This window comes from Acomys minous, assembly GCF_964271855.1.
Source record: "Acomys minous genome assembly, chromosome: 5".
Classification (NCBI taxonomy): Eukaryota; Metazoa; Chordata; class Mammalia; order Rodentia; family Muridae; genus Acomys; species Acomys minous.
This window is the reverse complement of record NC_140494.1, coordinates 84,542,616-84,562,678: the sequence shown is the minus strand read 5'-3', so window position 1 is coordinate 84,562,678 and position 20,063 is coordinate 84,542,616. Positions and strand designations below refer to the sequence as shown.

The 20,063-nt window shown below is 48.8% G+C and overlaps 1 protein-coding gene across 5 annotated transcripts; it reads right to left on the bottom strand.

Annotated features, from left to right (window-relative positions):
- Nucleotides 1-213: 213 nt before the first annotated feature.
- Nucleotides 214-19,780, bottom strand: TSPAN16 (tetraspanin 16). 5 transcript variants are annotated; one of them, XM_084781659.1, is made up of 7 exons: nucleotides 19,583-19,780; nucleotides 15,711-15,908; nucleotides 14,509-14,583; nucleotides 9,213-9,385; nucleotides 7,954-8,106; nucleotides 4,589-4,672; nucleotides 214-368 (listed from the first exon to the last, which is right to left on the bottom strand). In XM_084781659.1, the coding sequence occupies exons 1-7, from the start codon at nucleotides 19,653-19,655 to the stop codon at nucleotides 321-323; spliced, it is 804 nt and encodes a 267-aa protein (XP_084637785.1). In that variant the 5' UTR covers nucleotides 19,656-19,780; the 3' UTR covers nucleotides 214-320. The 5 variants fall into 5 exon arrangements, with proteins under 5 accessions (XP_084637785.1, XP_084637786.1, XP_084637787.1 ...); XM_084781660.1 differs by having other exon boundaries at nucleotides 9,213-9,320; nucleotides 19,587-19,780; XM_084781661.1 differs by lacking the exon at nucleotides 4,589-4,672.
- Nucleotides 19,781-20,063: the final 283 nt, after the last annotated feature.

Genomic DNA, 20,063 nt, shown 5'->3' with positions numbered 1-20,063 from the left:
CCTGGTGCCCTGTATCAGATCAGTCCTTTAAGAGTACCCAGCCTTAGGCATTTTATTATCACAAACCTAGACTCACACACGCTGTTACACTTAGCTGTTTCAAGTTCATATCCTTGCCAGCTGGAGCATAAAACTTAGCTGTTTCAAGTTCGTATCCTGGAGTATAAGACAAAAACCAAGAAAGACAGAAGGACAGATAGGGGTCCCCTGATATTTTATTACTAATTTTCCCCTAAAGAGCAGTGAGTGCCCCAGAGAAATAAGGGACTCCGTCTCCCGCAGCCAGGTGGACCCTGTGTCCTGTCCTCTTCCAGACTTTGTCAGCCCAGCTTCATGAACAACAGCAAGGTGGCGAGAGTTCCCGGCAGCTGTCAGGAGAGATAGCCAAAGCACAGTCAAGCTGGATGATGCTAACAAGGTGGCTCAGCGGGTATAGGTGCTTGTTGCCAAGTCTGATGACCTGAGTTCAAGCCCTCAGACCCACCTGTAGAAGTTGAACAGGTTCTCAACTTCCGATTCCTGCAGGTTGTCCTCTGACCTCTACACCTGTGCAGTGGCACAAGGTGCCCACCTCCCCCACACAAATGTTTTTGAAGTTATTTTACAGACTTGTTTTGTGTGTCTGAGTGTTCTGTCTGCATGAATATATGTGCACCATGTGTGCTGCCATGGTCAGAGAGGGCGTCGAACACCATCCCCCCATAACCAGTGACAGGGTCAATATCCGTGGTCATTAGTCTGCAGATGGGGCAGGAGAAGAGGCCGCTCTGTATACCGAAAAGTTGGCTAATACTGTATAATTTACACCTCTGAATCAGTAACTCTTGCCTTGGCCTTTACCTCCCTTGAGTACTACATTTCCCAGAATCCCCTACAATGACTTTCCTATAATGATGCACCAATAGGAAACCTCTGTTCTCTAACTTCCAGCAACGGTTAGGAATTGGAAGCTCAGGTGGGAAATAACATCTGCAGAAGAAATCTCGGAGCTACTGTTCCGACACCTTGTCTTCAGCTCTGCAGTTACAGCTGTGGCAAAGTGGCCTCTTTTGTTTTCTTCTGCTAAATCCATTAATTAAAAAAAACATTTTATTTAAATTTTAATTTATGTGCATTGGTATGAGGGTGTCAGATCTTAGAGTCACAGAAAGTTGTGAGCTGCCACGTGGTTGCTGAGAACTGAACCCAGGTCCTTTGGAAGAGCAGGCCGTACTCTTAACCACTGAGCTATCTCTCCAGCCCCTAAATCCGCTATTTTATTATTTTATTTTAGACAGGGTCTCACTATGTGTCCAGGCTGTCCTGGAATTCATTGTGTCCGTAGAACTCAGAGACCAACCTAGCTCTGCCATCCCGGTGCTGAACTACCACGTGGGGCTGATTTTCTTTTTTTAGTCTTGTAGCCCAGACTCGCTTCAACCCCCTGACTCTCCTGTTTCCCCCTCCCAAAGCCTAGGGTTACTGGTGTAGCCCACCATGCCCGGCTTTTGATCAAATTTTCTTTTAAAATTATTACTTTATTGTGTGTGAACATGTGTATTTGCACATGTCATGGTATGAGTGCAGAGGTCGGAGACCAGCTCTGACAATCAATTCTTTCTTTCCACCATGTGGAGCCAGGGACTTGATCTCAGGTCATCAGGCTTGGCAACATGCACCCTTGCCAGCTGAACCATCTTGCTGGCCCTCGTGTATGCGTGTGTGTGTGTGTGTGTGTGTGTGTGTGTGTGTGTGTGTCTGTCTGTCTGTCTGTCTGTCTGTCTGTGTGTGTCTGTGTGTGTGTGTCTGTGTATGTCTCTGTGTGTGTGTGTCTTTGTGTGCCTGTGTATGTGTCTGTGTGTCTGTCTGTGTGTGTATCTGTGTATATCTCTGTGTGTGTCTGCGTATATCTGTGTGTGTGTGTGTCTTTGTGTGTCTGTGTCTGTGTGTGTGTTTCTCTCTCTGCCTTAATCATGAGACTCTGACCAGAAGCCAAAGACACTTAGCTACCAGAACCATAATCCAAAATAAACTCCTGGCTGGAGGTGGAATGTGTGTGTGTGTGTGTGTGTGTGTGTGTGTGTGTGTGTGTGTGTGTCTCATGCTGTCATCCCAGCCCTTGGGAAGTAGAAAAGGAGGATGAGGAGGCTCAAGGTCATCGTCAGCTACATAGTGAACATAGTGAATTTGAGACCAGCCTGGGAAACAGGAGACCAAAAAAAAAAAAAAAAAGCAAGAATTCCAAAGCCACTTGTGGCAGCACATACCAATAATCTCAGTACTGAGGAGGCTGAGGCAAGGGGTTGGGTTATTGAGATTGACCTGCACAATAAGAGCATATCTCAAAAACCTAAAACTCTAAAACACCAACAAAAATGTATAATATGTCTTTTGGTAGTACTTCATGTCTGCAATCTCTACACTTAGGAGTCTGCAGCAGGAGGATTGCCATGGGTTGAGGCCAACCTGGACTACATATGGGGTTCTAGAACAGACTGGGGTATGGAGTAAGACTGTCTCAAAAAGAAAAAAGAAGAGGCTGAGGATGTGACGCAGTGGGTATGACCCTTGCCTAGTGTGGATAAAGTGTGGGTTCTATCTCCAGCACCCCATAAGCTGGGGTGAGTCCAGCACTGGGGAGGCAGTGGCAGGAGGATCAGGAACTCAGGATCATCCTAAGCTACATAGGGAGTCGAAATCAGAAAAAGAAGAGCCAGGCGAGGCAGCGCATGCCTGTTACCCAGAAATTGGGAGGCAGAAGCAGGCACATCTCTGTGAGTTCCAGGCCAGCCTGGGATATACAATGAGACCCTGTCAAAAAAAAAAAAAAAGTAGGGGCTGGAGAGATGACTCAGAGGTTAAGAGCACTGACTGCTTTTCCAAAGGTCCTGAGTTCAATTCCCAGCAGCCATCTATAATGAGATCTGGGGCCCTCTTCTGGTCTGCAAACAGGATACTGTATACATAATAAATAAACCTTAAAAGAAAAATGATGGCTGGCCGAGGTGGCACACGCCTTTAATCCCAGCACTTGGGAAGCAGAGGCAGTTGGATCTCTGAGTTTGAAAGCTAGCCTGGTCTACAGAGTGAGTTCCAGGAGAGCCAAGAAGGCTACAAAGAGAAAGAGAAACCCTGTCTTGAAAAACCAAAGGAAAGAAGAAGAAGAAGAAGAAGAAGAAGAAGAAGAAGAAGAAGAAGAAGAAGAAGAAGAAGAAGAAAGAAAGAAAGAAAGAAAGAAAAAGAAAAAAGAAAAACCAAACCAAACAACACACAAACCCACAAAATCTTCCATTGACTTTCTGTGACAAATAGAAGACAAGTTTCTCCCTGAACCGCTCAGGTCACACACGATGGGTGGCAATACAGTCTGTGCCCCTTTGCTCAGTCTTCTCTAGCCACAAGGTCAAGGTGGCTTCAAACTCACAGGTTCCCCTGGCTTCTCCCTCCCAAGCCCTGGGATTAAAGTCATGTGCCATCATGCCAGGCACAGGTTTGTTTTATTTTTGTGTGCTTGCCCGTGTGGGCCTGCATGCACTCGGGTGCAGGTGACCACAGATGCCAGAGCGTTGTGTCTCCTAGAACCAGAGCTATGAGTGCCGTTCCCCTCTGACCACAAAGTCCCTCAAGCTTCATAATAGGCTTGTACTCACCTCCTCAGGCACGGGGCGTGAGGAGGCCTCCTCAGTGTAGCTCACATGGCTTCCCTGCTTAAGTCACATTCAGCCTTTGTTTTGAGACAAGGTGTTGGATAGCCCAGATTTGGCCACAAAATCACTACACAGCCAAGGATGGCCTTGGACTCTGATCCTCCAGATCCACCTACAGAATGCTGGGATTTATATATAAACATGTGCCACTACACTAGTTTTTTTTGGGGAGGGTGGGTGGATCAAGGCAGGCCTAGCACACTAGGCAAGCCCTCTACCAGTTGAGGTTCATCCCCAGTCATGTTATCAAGTGTTTTGTTTTGCTTTTGTCTTTCGAGACAGGGTTTCTCTGTGTAGCCTTGGCTGTCCTGGACTCACTTTGTAGACCAGCTGGCCTCGAACTCACAGAGATCCACCTGCTTCTGCCTCGCAAGTGGTATCAAGTGTTTTGAACTGAGATTTTTATCTGTCTTTCTCTTGACTCTTGGCTCCACCACAGCAGATTTCAGACTTTCACTCGCTGCTGTGTCTCTGGTGGTTAGAACCCTGTTCAGCATTTTCTATGTCCTTCATAAAAGAGTCTGACTGGGGCCAGCAAGATAGCTTAGTGGGTAAAGAAGCTTGTGGCCAAACCTGAGGACCCAAGGTTGATTCCCTAGGACCCACATAGTAGAAGGAAAGAACCAACTCTAACAAATTGTCCTCTCTGACCTCCACAGGTGTGCTGGGTTTTGTTTGGTTGGTTGGTTTGGGGTTTTGTTTTTTAGTTTTTCAAGACAGGGTTTTTCTTGTAGTTCAGGCTGTCCTGGACTCGCTTTGTAGACCAGGCCGGCCTCGAATGCACAGCGACACGCCTGCCTCTGCCTCTGCCTCCCGAGTGCTGGGACTACAGGCGTGCCTCAGCATGCTGGGCTCATTGCTGCTTTTTTAAGTTCAGTTTGACCAGGGAGACTGGGTCTTACCTGCACTGCTGCGGCCCCCAAGGAGACTGCACTCAGGGTGAAGCTCTGAGACCTGGTGATTTTCAGAAGTTTGACAAAGCAGCCCTGAGACACAGATAAGTCAGAGCTGTTAGCAGCTCAGGGACTCTGGGGCTCTCTGAAGTCCACCCCTCTGGCCACACCGGTCCCCATGGAAGAGACGGAGTTCTGGGTTCTTTCCTCCCTGGCCATCTCCAGCCCAGCTTCTGGCCTGGCCTCCTTTTCCCTCCCTTCTCCCAATACGTGCTGGAGAGTAGGTGTGGCCAGTCAGTCACATCCTGAGGGGCTGTGTGATCTCAGGCAACTTAAGGTGCCTCTCTGTGCCTTGGCTACCCCAATCCTAGATGGAACCAATGCTGTGAAAGTTTTGTGAGGACTTCAAGAATTTATGTGGAACGAACCAGCTGTTATTTCTCCCCTCTCCCCATCCCTTTCTACTCCGCCCCCCACCTCTGCTGGTAATTAAAGGCTTGTGCTACCACTGACCAGCTTGCCCACAGGCCATTTGATGGAGGCATTTTCTCAATTGCAGTTCCTTTAATAAAATTATTTATTTGTTTTTATTTGTTACACAGTGTTCTGTACTGCATGTACACCTGCACACCAGAAGAGGGACCAGATCTCATTATGGATGGTTGTGAGCCACCATGTGGTTGCTGGGAATTGAACTTATGACCTTTGGAGGAGCAGTCAGTGCTTTTAACATCTGAGCCATCTCTCCAGCCCTAACTTGTAATGTCTTATACTGTAATATTAATATGAGATCTTGGGGGGTAAACAAGAAAGGAAGGGTTATGGTTTAATAGTATTGTATTGGTGTGTCGAACTGACAAGTGGTATGTTGTTCTGGCTTATTTCTTCGCCAGCTTGACACAAGCTAGTGTCATCTGAGAGGAGGAACCTCAATTACGAAAATGCCTTCCTTAGATTGTCCTGGAGGTAAGCCTGTGGGGCATCTCTTTGGACAGATGATTGATGTGAGTGGACTCAGCACAGCCCACTGTGGGTGAGGCCATCTCTGGGAAGCTGGTCCTGGGCTGTATAAGAAAGCAGGCTGAACAAGCCATGAGGACGAAGCCCGTAAACAGGGTTCCTCAATGGCCCCTGCTTTAGCTCCTGCCTCCAAGTTCCTGCCTTGACTTCTCTCAATGACAGATTAAAAACTGCAAAGTTAAATAAACTCTACTCCCCAAGTTGATTTTATAGTGTCACAGTGTTTTAATCACAGCAATAGAAACCCAGTTACAGCAGTTACGAGCTGCCTAGTGTGGGTGCTGGGATTGGAACTCAGGGTCTCATGATTGAGCACCAAGTGCTCTTAGCCACTGAGCACTCCCTATCCAGCTCCTCCTATGGTTTTGGCTTTGCTTTTGAACATGGTCTCCCGTAGCACAGGCTAGCTTAGAACTCTCCAGGTAGCAGATGATGACCTTGAACTCCTTAATTCTCCTGCCTTCGCTTGCCAAGTCCTGGGATCATAGGTGTGTTTGTTGGCTTATGTGGTCCTAGGGACCAAACCAAAGGTCTCAGGCATTCTAGGTACAACTAAGATGTACCTACTTAGTTACATCCTCAGCCTTATTTTAAAATTGTTTTTATTTACTTGTTTGTTTACTTAAGATAGTGTCTCATTATTTAGCCCAGGCTGACCTCAGGCTTGACTCCTGTTTTAACCTCCAGAGGGCTGGGATTATGGACACGTGCATCCCTCCTCCTCATGTGCATCCCTCTTCCTCCTCCCCCTCCTCCTCCTCCCCCTTCCCCCCTCCCCTTTCTGGGATCCTGAACCCAAGGCTTCATTCAAGCTAAGCACATATTCCTCCACTGAGCTATGTTGTTATTTATTTCTGAGTGCTCTTTACATATGAGTAAAAGGAAAGCATCAACTATTCAACACCTCATCCCTTTCTTTGTATTTTCTCATTCATCTCCCAGTATGGTATTATGAAATGGGTTCTACTCTTTTCTCTGTCTCACGGGTGACGGAACTGGTGTTCATTTATGGTTAGGAATCCATGCAAAGAGGTGTACCAAGAAGCTGCCTGCGGAAGATCCCTTCACAGGCCCCTGACACAAATGGCCTCTACAAGTTTGGGCTGGCTGAGGCTTGCTTTTCTCACTGTTTAAAGGACTTCTCCCACTTGCACATAGCACTTTTTTTATTTGTTTGTTCATTGAGAGAGAGCAAGAGAGCGAATATGACTCAGGGACCCAGCATAGTTACGGAAGTCAGAAAACCACTTACAGTTGGTTCTCTTTCGAGCATGTGGGTCTTGGGAAATCAAACTCAGGTCGTCAGGCGTGGTGGCAAATCATCTCACTAATCCCTCATGATGTCATCACTAATTGACTACTGTGCGCTAAGCACTAATCTGAGCTCTCCAATTCCTACCCTATTGACCCTATTGACCCACACTTCCTCAGACCAGAGGCCACCCTAATAACGCCATTCTCTTATGATCCCATCGGGGGCCCCATCAGTGGCCATGCCAGAGCTTTCTTGGTTTAATTACCTCCCTGAATCTCCAGAACGCCTAAGCCAGGAGGCTCTGTGGAACGCGTCTGGCTTAAACCACAGCTGAATCCTGCTCACATTAAAGGCATTGCTCCAACCTTGCTTCTTTCTTTCTTGTGTTGTATACGCCCGCTCATGGTGCATACGCCACAGTGACCATCCACATGGAGGTCAGAGGATGAGGGAGGAATTGCCTCTCTCGTTTCAAGTGGGTCCCAGGGCTCAAACTCAAGTTGTCTCACGTTTGGTAGTAAGCACCTCTACCTACTGACTCATCTTACCAGCCTTCCTCCTTTTCATTTTTTATTATTTATTTATTTTATTTATATAGAATTCTGCCTGCATGTGTGCCTACATGCCAGAAGAGGGCATCAGATCTCATTACAGATGGTTGTGAGTCACCATGTGGTTGCTGGGAATTGAACTCAGGACCTTCGGAAAAGCAGACTGTGCTCTTAACCTCTGAGCCATCTCTCCAGCAGCCCTCCTTTTTATTTTTTATTTTTTTAAATCTAGGTTCTTGCAGTATAGTTATAGCTGGCCTCTCAGACTCACAGTGATCCTCCTGCCTGTGCCTCCTCAGTGCTGGGGATTACAGGTGTGAGACACCCTGGCCAGTTAATATTCCCTCTTTTTCAGTTGATAATCTCAGGCGCTTTGTTACAGTCTCAGAAAGCTGACTTGTTTAGCCCAAAGCGACACCATCAAAATGAACTGAACGCCCAGTGAGTTTATCTCTCCTGTCCCGCCAGGCCCTCGGCCAGGGTTCCCACAGATCAGTCATGACATCCTGGGGTCTCTAAGACAGCATACACTAAAACCCCTGAGTTACCTCCTGGTAGATGACATCTGAGGACACGTTGTACCCATCGCAGTTCGCAGAGCCTATGGATTTACAGCAGCCCCTGGGGTAGGTCTGACCTGTTGTCACTTGAAAGGAAGAGCCAGCAAAATCTGTGTAGTTATTCACCCCACAGCACTTCAGCTGCAAGAGAGAAGGAACACTGATGACACCCCCCCCCCCCCCCGCCCATGAGGGCTGTGGAAGGGATGGCTCGGTGGTAAGAACATTTGCCGCACAAGCATGAGGACTTGAGTTCAAATCCCCAACACCCCTGTAAAAGGCCAGGCATGCTATGTGCGCCTGTAACTGCAGTGCTGGGAGGCAGACAGGGAAACAGGGACTACGGGACTGCCAGCGTAGCATCCAGGTCCAGCGAGAGGCCATGTCTCGAGGGAACAAGGTGGGGGGTGATGGAGCAGGACAGCGGATGTCCTCCTCTGGGCTACTTGTGCATATGCATCTGTACACGCCAGTTCACATGCCGTATGTAAAGCCACCCCTTTAAGTAATAAAGCAGGCACCAAGAAAATCACAGCCACCACAGAGTTGCCACACTCTTCTCCCTGGATTCTGGTTAAATGTCCCTAATGCATGGGGTAGAAACTAGCCTCTGTGCTGTGACTCACAACGTCTCTGCCTCTGTCGTCTCCCAGTCTGAGCTGAGGCTGGTGTTGAACTCACGATGATCTTCCTGCTCAGTTTCCCAATCCTTAGTGACCCGCTACATCAGGGTATTTGGTTGGTTGGTTTTGGTTTTTCGAGACAGGGTTTCTCTGTGTAATAGGCCTGGCTGTCCTGGACTCGCTTTGTAGACCAGGCTAGCCTTGAACTCACAGCCTGCCTCTGCCTCCCGAGTGCTGGGATCAAAGGCGTGTGCCACCACCGCCCGGCAACTTTAGGTCTTTTCAACCCACAGTTGTCTGACCCTGGACATGGAGCGCTTCAGTAGGGAGACTAACTAGGGCTCCTTTTTCTCTCCTGGTAACTAACTGCCCTAAGCCTGCACTGGGCATGCGCTTGCAGGTGGTCCAAGGTCACCTTCACCTGCGTTAGTAGTGTGAACTCCGGGCCAGGCTACAGGAGACTCCTTTTTTAAAAGGTTAAAGTGTGCCTGGGAGACTGTTAGGGGGCAGTTTGTCTAACGTGTGGAGCATCGCTGGTTCCACCCCCAGCACAACACACACACAAAAAAAGGCTTAACTGCTCCCCTTCTGGGAGTGTGCCGGTTATGAAAGGCAAGATCGCACCTTCTCCATAGCGATGTTCCATTGTGCGGAAAAGTCATCAGGCTCGTTGTAACCTCGGTAGTTCCTCCTAAGGCTCAGGAAGGTGTGCTCCGAGGCTATGTCTTGAACCTTCCAGGAGAGACCAGAAGCGGCAGCAGCGAGGGTGAGCCACTGATGTAGAGCTCCTTCGGGGGCTGGTGAGATGGGTCAGCTCACAAGCCAAAATGAGAGAGCCTTTGGTCCCTCCTTCTGCTACACCCCCCTTCTTTCTTCCTCCCCCTCCCTTTAACCCCCCCCCCCAAACTGGTCAGAGCCGGGTAACCAAGGAACCTGAATCACCCACTCTTTCCTGTCCCTGCAAGCCGGCTAGGCCCCCACTTCGGCAGCAACTCCATTTTAAAAACTATTGGGCTGGAGGTTAAGAGCACTGACTGCTCTTGCAAAGGCCCTGAGTTCAATTCCCAGCAACCACTGCAGGCACACATGCAGGCCAAATATTATATAAGTAATAAATAAAGCTTAAAAACAGTGGTTAAGAGAACCGCCTGCTCTTCCAGAGGTCCTGAGTTCAATTCCCAGCAACCATATGGTGGCTCACAACCATCTATGATGTGATCTGATACCCTCTTCTACAGATAAAGCACTCATGCAATAAATTAAAAAATAATTATTATTTAAAAAAAACAACTGTAGGCAGGCAGGCATGATGTCATTTTGTTGGGGGTTGGTCAGATGTATTCTGAGGCCAATTACTGCTAATTACTGTCTCTGTGACCTACCTTGCCTAGAGCTTAACCTGTTTGACCAATAAAAGACTTTCACACCTGGGCAGGGCAAATGGGATGGGCGTGGCTAAAGTTCCTGGGCTTCGGGAGAGAGAAAGGATCTTGGGAGGAAGAGAGACTGGGAAGAAGAGAGAAGGAGGAAGGCCGCCATGGGTGAGGTGGAGGAGAAGCACATGGCCGTCGTGGATGGAGGATTTGGCCCAGGTGAAGCCCATTAGCAAGTATATGGGAGTATGGATGGGAGGTAACTCGATAGAAATTACTAGAAGCAGATTGCACAGGATTGGGCCAGGTATCCCATACCTGCCCCACTATGGAAAGTAGTTTAGGGGATTAATATCTGCCCTGCCCCCCCCAGGTTAACTAAGGCTTTTTTTTTTTTTTTTTTTTTTTTTTTTTTTTTTTGGTGACAGGGTTTCATTATCTTGGCTGTCCTAGACTCACTCTGTAGACCAGCCTGGCCTCAAACTCATAGCAATGCACCTGCCTCTGCCTCCAGAGTGCTGGGATTAAAGGCTATTTTAAAATATAGCAGATGTCTGTCTGTGTCTTGATTGATTGCTAGCAGGTTAGAAAATACTGCCATACTAATAATTAAAGGCCTGATAATAGACATTATTAGGTCATACTGGTAAATTAACCACAACAATTTGGCGCCCAGTATTTAGGCCATACTGGAAAATTAACTACATCATTCCAACACTGAGAAGGTGGAGGCAGAAGTCAGAGTTCATAGTCAGCCTAGCTTCTCTAGCTACTTAGTAAGTAGCCTAGCCTGGGCTATGTGAGGTGTGTGTGTGTGTGTGTGTGTGTGTGTGTATGTGTGTGTGTGTGTGTGTGTGAGAGAGAGAGAGAGAGAGAGAGATATTAAATACTAAGCAAATTCTCTTAGAATACATAAGGAGCAAATTTAGATATTACTTTTTATATTTTGTTATTTGTTTATTTGTTGACATAGAGTCTCAATAAATCTCCAATATTGATTGGGCTGGTCTCAAACTGACAGAGAACCACCCCCCACTGCCTTCCCAGTGCTGGGATTAAAGGAATGCACCACCACAACCAGCCTCCAAATTTTTATTTTTAAATAACGATTTTAGCCAGGCGTGGTGGCACATGCCTTTAATCCCAGCACTCGGGAGGCAGAGGCAGGCGGATCACTGTGAGTTCGAGGCCAGCCTGGTCTACAAAGGGAGTCCAGAACAGCCAAGGCTAATACAGAGATACCCTGTCTCGAAAAACCAAAATAAGTAAATAAATAAATAAATATTTTGAAATACTGGAGTGGGGTTCCTGGGGCTGTGGCTGAATTAGTTAGCACCTGCCTGGCATCCATGAAGCTCTGGGTTCAATACACACACACACACACACACACACACACACACACACATACACACACACACACACATACACACACATACACACACATACACACACACATACACACACACACACACAGACACACACATACACATACACACACACACAGACACACACACACAGACACACACACACACATACACACACACATACACACACACACATACACACACACACATACACACACACACAGACACACACACACATACACACACATACACACACACACAGACACACACATACACACACACACACACATACACACACACACATACACACACACACATACACACACACACACACACACACACACACTCCAGCCCACCCCCACCAACCACATAAACCAGGCATGGTGGTACAGACTTGAAACCCGATCGGCAGGAAGGTGGAGATAAAAATATCAGTTCAGGATCATTCTCAGCTGTAGAGGGATTCAAGATTCTGCCTTGAAGCCGGGCGGTGGTGGCTCACACCTTTAAGCCCAGTTAGTCCAGGACAGCCAAGGCTACACAGAGAAACTCTATCTCAAAACAACAACAACAAAACAACAAAAAGATCCTGCCTTGAACAAAAGCCAAGAAATACCTGCCACAGCAATGATACCGCCCATCTTCAGAACGAACAGCTCGAGACAGTCAGCCATGGAAACTCTTCACCGGCCTCCCCTCAGGAAACGCCTCCCTCAGCCTGTACAGGTGACTGAATCTTGTGACCCGGGTCCATGTGTGGGGCAGAGCCTACTCCGTTGTCTACCTCCTCACAGACACCTGGCTGTCCCCAGCAAGGGCCAGTTTTCACTGCCTCTCATTTCTCTCACAGTGACCCCACTGCCAGCTGCCATGAAGTGGGCTTCCGTCCCTCGGCCCCGGCACACAGGCCTCATGGGCTCCACCCAAAGGTGAGTGGGTGAGTCAGGACCCTAGGTGTGTTGTTTGAGGCAGGTTTTATTGGTTTTGTTTTGTTTTTTGTTTTTTTGAGACAGGGTCTCTCTGTGTTAGCCTTGGCTGTCCTGGACTTGCTTTGTAGACCAGGCTGGCCTGTAACTTGCAGCAATCCACCTGCCTCTGCCTCCCAAGTGCTGGGATTAGAGGTGTGCACCACCATGCCCGGTTGAGGCAGGATTTTGGCAAGTAGCCCAGGTTGAACATAAGTTCATGTCCCTCCTGCCTCAGCCTCCTGAGTTCTGCAATTACAGGTGTCTGCCATGACTCCTGGCTCTTTGTGTCACACACACACACACACACACACACACACACACACACACACCTGAATTCATGTGGAGGCCAAAGGTCAACTTCAAGTGTTCTCCACCTTCCCTCCCTTCCCTCCCTCCCCCCTCCCTGTTTTGTTTTGAATTACACTTGTCCTGTGTGTATGTGTGTCCACGTATGGAGGTCAGAGGACCAGTCAGTACTTATCTTCCACTGTGAGTCCTGGGATGAAACTCAGGTTACTGAGCTCAGTGGGAAGCACTTTCCCCCAGCATGCCACCTTGCGGGCCCCTCCTTGTGCTTTGAGACAGGCTCTCTCACAGGCTTGTAACTCACTGATAGGTCTAGACTGGCTGCCCATGGGTCCCAGAGATCCCACTGTCTCCATCCATCTCCCCAGGATGAGATCCCGGAAGTACAGCACCATGCCAGGCTCATATGGTGCTGGGGATGGACCCCAGGACTTGGACATGCTGCACCCGCAGCCTGTGAGCTGAGCCCGAGCCCTTCTCCAGCCTCTACATGGATTGCCTAGTCTGTGATTAGCCCAGTGACCCACAAGAAGGCTGTCTCCACTCCCGGCTTTTCCAGTCCTCATAGAGTGGCCTGTCGCCACCTCCCCAATGACCCATATAAATTTTTTGTTTTCATTTTCAAGACAGGGTTTGTCTACATAACCCTGGCTGTCCTGGAACTCACTCTGTAGACCAGGCTGGACTTTAACTTACAGATATCTGCCTGCCTTTACCTCTGATGGGAATAAAGGTATTCACTACCAACACCAACACCAACACCAACACCAACACCAACACACCTCCACCACCTCTACCACCACCACCAGCATCACCACCTCCACCACCATCACACCATCGCCACCACCTAACCACCACCTCTACAACCTCCACCACCTTCACCTCCACCACAACCACCAGTACAACCACCACCACCACCTCCACCATCACGAGCACCACCACCACTTTCACCGCCAGCAGTACCTTCACCTCCACTACCACCACCACCAGCACTACCTCCACCTCTACCTCCACCTCCACCACCATCACCACCACCTTCTTCACCGCCACCACCTCAACCACCAGCACCACTACCCCCACCACCATCTCCATCACCATAACCCCTACCACCACCACCTCCTCCACCACCATGACCACCATCACACCACCACCACCTCTAGCAACACCACCACCACTACCACACCACCACCTCTGCCACCACCCCCACAACCACCAGCACCCCCACCCCCACGACCCCCACCATCTCCATCACCACAACCACCACCTCCTCCACCACCACCACCACCACCTCTACCACCACCACCTTCTTCACCACCAGCACCTCAACCACCAGCACCATCACCCTCACCACTACCACCATCTCCATCACCATAACCCCTACCACCTCCACCACCACCACCTCTCCCACTCCCACTACCACCACCTCCACGACCACCACACCTCTACTACCACCACCATCACCACCAACAACAACATCACCACCCTTACCACCACCACCTCCACTGCTACCTCCACAACCACCACCTCCTCCACCACCACTTCAACCACCACAATGTGGCTACCACATGACTGTTTAAAGCCTTTGAACCTTGACGGGAGAATACTCACCCCCTCTCTGTGAATTCTAGGCGGGGGCTCTCTGGCTAAATCACCCCTACAAACCTAATCTTTGGATATCTTTTTTCAAAATTCTACCAATGGCTGCCTTGCCCCTGGCCTCCTATCTCCCTACAGAAGACAAGGCGTACGGTAGCAGGTTCCTGGTGTCACCTGAGGCTTTCAGTTTTCCCCTCCCCACCCCTGGGTTCCCCCATCTCCAGGCTTCTGGGTGTCTGGTAAGGGCATGGAGTGGGAATGCCTTGGGGACCAGACTTCTCTCTTTTCTGTGACTTAGAAACTGTGTACTTACAAGTGGGAAGAACACAAGCACCACAGAGGCCACCACGACTTCCAGGATGACAATGATAACCAGGAACATCACATACTGGAGGGCACAGAGAGGGACAGGGCTGGGCTGCGAGCTTTTTTAGCAGATCCCAGGGACCTAAAGCTGGGGACGGAAGAGGTCCTCTGGTCCTCCCCCCAGACTTCACAAAGCTCCAGTTTGAAAGAACCCAGACCCTGGTGGGGGTAGGCGGTTGCCGGGTTTTGTTCCTCCTAGCTCTGATTCCAGGGTGTGGGAAGCCCCAGGATTGCTGACTAGCCTGGGTGCTTGAGGGAACTGTGAGGTGGGAACCTTATCTTGAGAGGCTTAAGGGTTCATATACATGGAGGACAAGGCTGACGAAGAAGAAACGAATATGAGAGACTCCAGGCGAGTCTCAGCCACCTACTGGGATCAAAATAAAACTCTGCACTTGAACAGTATGGAAAAGAGAGAAACAGGCTCAAACTCATCCTTGGCTGCTTAGCCAGATCAAGGTCAGCCTGGGATGGATGAGACCCTGACTCAAGAAGAGAGAGAGAGAGAGAGAGAGAGAGAGAGAGAGAGAGAGAGAGAGAGAGAGCTGGAGAGATGGCTCAGAGGTTAAGAGCACTGGCTGTTCTTCCAGAGGTCCTGAGTTCAGTCCCTGGCAACCATATGGTAGCTCACAACCATCTATAATGAGATCTGGTGCCCACTTCTGACTGGCAGGCACACATGCAGGCAGAACATTGATTACATAATAAAATCTTAAAAGAAAGAAAGAAAAAGCAAAACAAAACAAAAAAGCCAGGTATGAACCAGGTGTGGCAGTGAATACCTTTATTCTTAGCACTCTGGAGGCAGATGTAGGTGGATCTTTGAGTTTGAGGTCATTCTGAGCTACTTAAGGTCCTGCCTCTAGCCGGGCTGTGGTGGCACACGCCTTTAATCCCAGCACTCGGGAGGCAGAGGCAGGCAGATTGTGAGTTCAAGGCCAGCCTGGTCTACAAAGCAAGTCCAGGACAGCCAAGGCTACAGAGAGAAAACTTGTCTCCAAAATCCAAAAAAACAAAACAAAAACAAAAAGAAAACAAAAGAAAGAAAGAAAGAAAAAGAAAACAGAAAAACAGGGCTGTGGAGGGAAAGCATTGGGGCCCCATGCGATGAAGACGGCCATGTTGGCTGGCCGTGCTGCTCCTACTTACCATCAGGAGTGTGCATCTGCTTTCCTTGCTCGTCCCATACCACCCAACAAGGCTGAGCACTATAGTGAGGCATCCCATTCCCAGGCTCAGGAAGCCGAAATGAAAGAGGTAGGCAGAGGACATCCCGAGGACCTTCGTCAGTGTGGCCTCTCCATACTTGACCCCGAGACCCAAGCCAGTGAGGACCATCCCAGACATCTTGAGAACAGAAACCAGACAGGAGGTCAGAGTGCAAATGGGACTCTTCCTGGGTGGGGGCTAGAGGAAAGCAAAGGCTAATAAAATCAGCAAAAATGCTGAACAGGGTAATACTCAGAGCCAGTGGTGATGTGGAAACACTCTCCTAGTTGTTTGAAAAACAGAAAACAAAACTTTTTGTTTGTTTGTTTGTTTTTTCGAGACAGGGTTTCTCAATGTAGCCTTGACTGTCCTGGACTCACTTTGTAGACCAGGCTGGCCTCAAACTCACAGCGATCCACCTGCCTCTGCCTTCAGAGTACTGGGATTTAAAGGCATGAGCCACCATGCCCAGCCAGAAAACAGAACATTTCAAATTGAGGGTGTGGCACGGTTGGCTGAGCTCTGGCCAAGCAAACACAAAACCCTAGGATCTTGCTGGGCTCTTAACTGCTGAGCCATGCCTCTGGCCCCAGAGTTGACTTTTTGAGGTAAAATTCTATACAGAAATAACATTTTGGGATTTTTCAGCTTACGGAAGTAGTCACAACCATCTTTCAGGGACAAACAGGTGCATAGCCCAGGCTTGCTCACTGGGTAGGCTAACCTTGGACTTCTGACCATCCTGTCTCTACTCACTGAGTGCTGGAGTCACAAGCATGGCCTGTTATACCCCGCTTTGTTACTATGCTTTGTTTTTGTCACTGTGTAGACCAGGCTGGCCTTGACCTCATGGAGCTCTGCCTGCCTCTGCCTCCCAAGTGCTGGGATTGACGGTGTGCACCACCACATCCAGCTGTTACTGTATTTTCATATAAAGAGGACATGGGGGCTCAGCCATTAACATTTGCTGTTCTTGCAAAGGACGTGAGCTCCGTTTCCAGCACCCACACTAGACAGTTCACAGCTGCATGTAACTCCAGTTCCAGGGGAACCGTCCCCTCTTCTGGCTTCTGCAGGCACAGAGCGTGTACACACACACACACACACACACTCACACACACACACACACACACACTAAAACACTGAAGAGTGCTTGCTTCAAATCATGGGTCCCAGAGTTCAGATTCTAGCACCAATTTAACACTTGAGGTACCTCCCTCCCCCCCCCCCAAACACCTGTAACCTTACCTCTGAGGCAGGCAGAGACAGGAGGATCACTGGGCTTCCAGCCTAGCTGAGGCACCAGCTCCAGGTTCAGGGAGAAAGCTTAACTGCTTTAATGAAGCATGCTAGAGGTCAACTGACACCCCCTTCTGCCACCCCAACACTAAAATAAAAAGAAGAAAGATTAGGAGGGGCCTGGAGAGATGGCTCCGAGGTTAAGAGCATTGGCTGGTCCTCCAAAGGTCCTGAGTTCAATTCCCAGCAACCACAGTGGCTCATAACCATCTATAATGAGATCTGGTGCCCTCTTCTGGCCTGCAGGTGTACATGCACACAGAATACTGTATAAACAATAAGTAATTTTTTTTTTTTTTAAGATTAGGAAAGGACAGGAGAGTAGTGAAGAGGAAGGCGGAGAAAGGAACAGAAAGGAGCAAAATCTAGGAAGGAGAAACACACACACTGAAAAAAAAAGTTGTCAAAGTATGGGGCAGGGCTAGGGACCTGATTCAGTGGGCGATGGTGCCTGCTGCACAAGTGTGGATACCTGAGTTCAAGTTTCCTGTACCCAGGTCCAAGCCAGGCATCGCTGCCTGCCTGGGCTGTAACCCCAGGGCGGGGAGGAGAGACTCGAGACAGGAGGACCGCAGAGCTTTCTGGCCACCTAGCTCTAGGCTCAGTGAGAGACCCTGCCTCAAGAGAAAAAGGTGGACAGTAACAGAGCAGGATACCCAATGTCCTCCTCACCCCAAACCAACAGGGACACTCATATACACAACCGCTGGCTAAGGCAGAGAGAGATTTTAAATGTGTTTGTGCCTTAGATTTTGTTTCGTTTTGTTTTTTGTCTGTTTTTTCAAGACAGGGTTTCTCTGTGTAGCCCTGACTGTCCTGGACTCACTTTTGTAGACCAGGTTGGCCTCGAACTCACAGTGATCCACCAGCCTCTGCCTCCCGAGTGCTGGGAGTAAAGGCGTGCGCCACCACCGCCCGGCCCATGTGCTTTCGTTTTTAAATTATATTTAATACATTATATTTACCTCTATCTATCTATGTGGAGGTAAAAGGACAAGTTGAAGGAGTCAGTTCCTGTCTTTCCCCATGTGGGTCCCAGGGCTGGACCTGAGGTGTCAGGCTTGGTGGCAAGTGTGTCTAACCACTAAACCATCTCATTGGTTCTAATTTGGTTTTTTGTTTGTTTGTTTGTTTCTGAAACAGAGTCTAATATAGCCCAGGTTGGCCCACCGGTCAGTCTTTCAACATCTGTGATTGCATATGGAAATTACTCCACCCCAGTCAGAAAGATTAGGAGTTCAAGGTCATCTTCAGCTACATAGTTAGTTCAAGGCCAGCCTGGGCTATGTGAGACTCTGCCTTAAAAAAAAAAAAATCTAGGAATGGTGACACATGCCTTTAATCTCAGCACTCAGGAGGCAGAGGCAGGTGGATCTCTGAGTTTGAGGCCAGCCTGGTCTACAGAGTGAGTTCCAGGCCAGCCATAAGGCTGCATAGTGAGATGTTGTTTCAAAAACAAAAAAACAAAACAAAACAAAACAAAAAAAATATACTTCATGTTACCCTGCTAGTAAAAAAAGGCTGCTTCAGAAAACTTAAAAGATCAAGAAGACATGAGGATGGATGCAGCCTGGTGGCCAGGTGCTTAGCAGGGGTGAAGGCCAGGTTTCATCCTCAGCACACAAAATAGTAAACAAGAAAGGCCAGGAGGGCTCGCTCACAGAGAGGACCCGACTTCAGCTCCCAGCACCCACCTGGCAGCTCACGGTCCTTATAGCTCCAGCTCCAGGGCATGGGAAACATAAATAAAACACACTGTCTTTTCTATCAAAGGGTTAAAAAAAAAAAAAAAAGCAAGCCCCCAGAAAAACATTGTAAGGAAGCCACTTGGCAGAAGATTGAATTCCTCAAGGGTCAGCACTCTTGCAAATCAAACTCGCTATGTTCAGCTTTCACTTCTCCATAGAAACCTTGCTTGTTTGTATCAGCTGATATCCTCGGAATGTGAGGCCCGGCTCTGACCACTCATGAGGTACAGGACTCCTCTGTGTTTTTACGAAAACGTGGTGGCAACCTACCCGAGGCCATGCACCCTTCTACAGTAAAACTTTTGCCTTGCCAAAAGAAACACTGGCTTGTGCTGTCATTTTGTTTGTTTGTTTGTTTGTTTTGTTTTGTTTTGTTTTTTTCGAGACAGGATTTCTGTTTGTATCCTTGGCTGTCCTGGACTGGCTTTATAGACCAGGCTGACCTCGAACTCATAGAGATCTGCCTGCCTCTGCCTCCCAAGTGCTGGGATTAAAAGTGTGCACCACAGACTGATTTCGTTTCTTTTTTCTTTTCTCTTTCTTCTTTCTTTCTTTCCCCAGCTCTGGGTCCCTTGGTGCCTACACACTTATTTCTGACACGTCTCCCCCTACCCCCATCAACCTGACCTACATCTCTCCTGCCCCCTCTGCCAGCCCCCAACCACCTCTGGGAGCACAGATCCGGAAGGCAATTTAGATCAACTTATTTCTGTCTTCCAAGGAGAAGGCTGTGAGGGGGACTCCAGGGCCCGCATTGTGACATACTCACAGCCGTGAAGCCATTGAATAAAGACAAGAGCTTCTTCAAGAAAGAATATGACGTGTGTGTTTCAGGCATAATGGACAGAGCTGGGGTCCTCTGGATATTGAAGTCAGCATCCTCCCTAAGCCTCTGGGCGGCCGAGTCCGCACATGCTAGCGATCTTAGCAAGGGACACGCCAGCTGACTGGCTCTGTTTCCCAACTGCCTGGCAATTTCCTTGGGCTGCTTGCACCAGCCCTAACCCTTTATCACATCACAATAGGGAGCTAGTTGGGCATGATGGCACACACTTTTAATCTCAGCATTTTGGAGACAGAGGCAGGAGGATCTTTACAAAGATGAGACCAGCCAGGGCTGTCCATGAGACCATGTCACAAACAAAGAAACAGGCCCCCTCAAGAGTTGGAAAGATGGAATACACACTGCTCTTTCAGAGCACGGGAGTCAGGTCCCAGCACCTACTCCTGTTGGCTCACAGCTGCC

Coding starts and splice junctions, on each gene's coding strand:
- TSPAN16 (XM_084781659.1), bottom strand. CDS start 19,655: ATGCCTGAAACACACACGTCATATTCTTTCTTGAAGAAGCTCTTGTCT. Junction 4,673..7,953: donor CAGATGTCATCTACCAGGAG/GTAACTCAGGGG, acceptor TCTGTGTCTCAG/GGCTGCTTTGTCAAACTTCT. Junction 369..4,588: donor TGGGGGCCGCAGCAGTGCAG/GTAAGACCCAGT, acceptor CTCTCCTGACAG/CTGCCGGGAACTCTCGCCAC.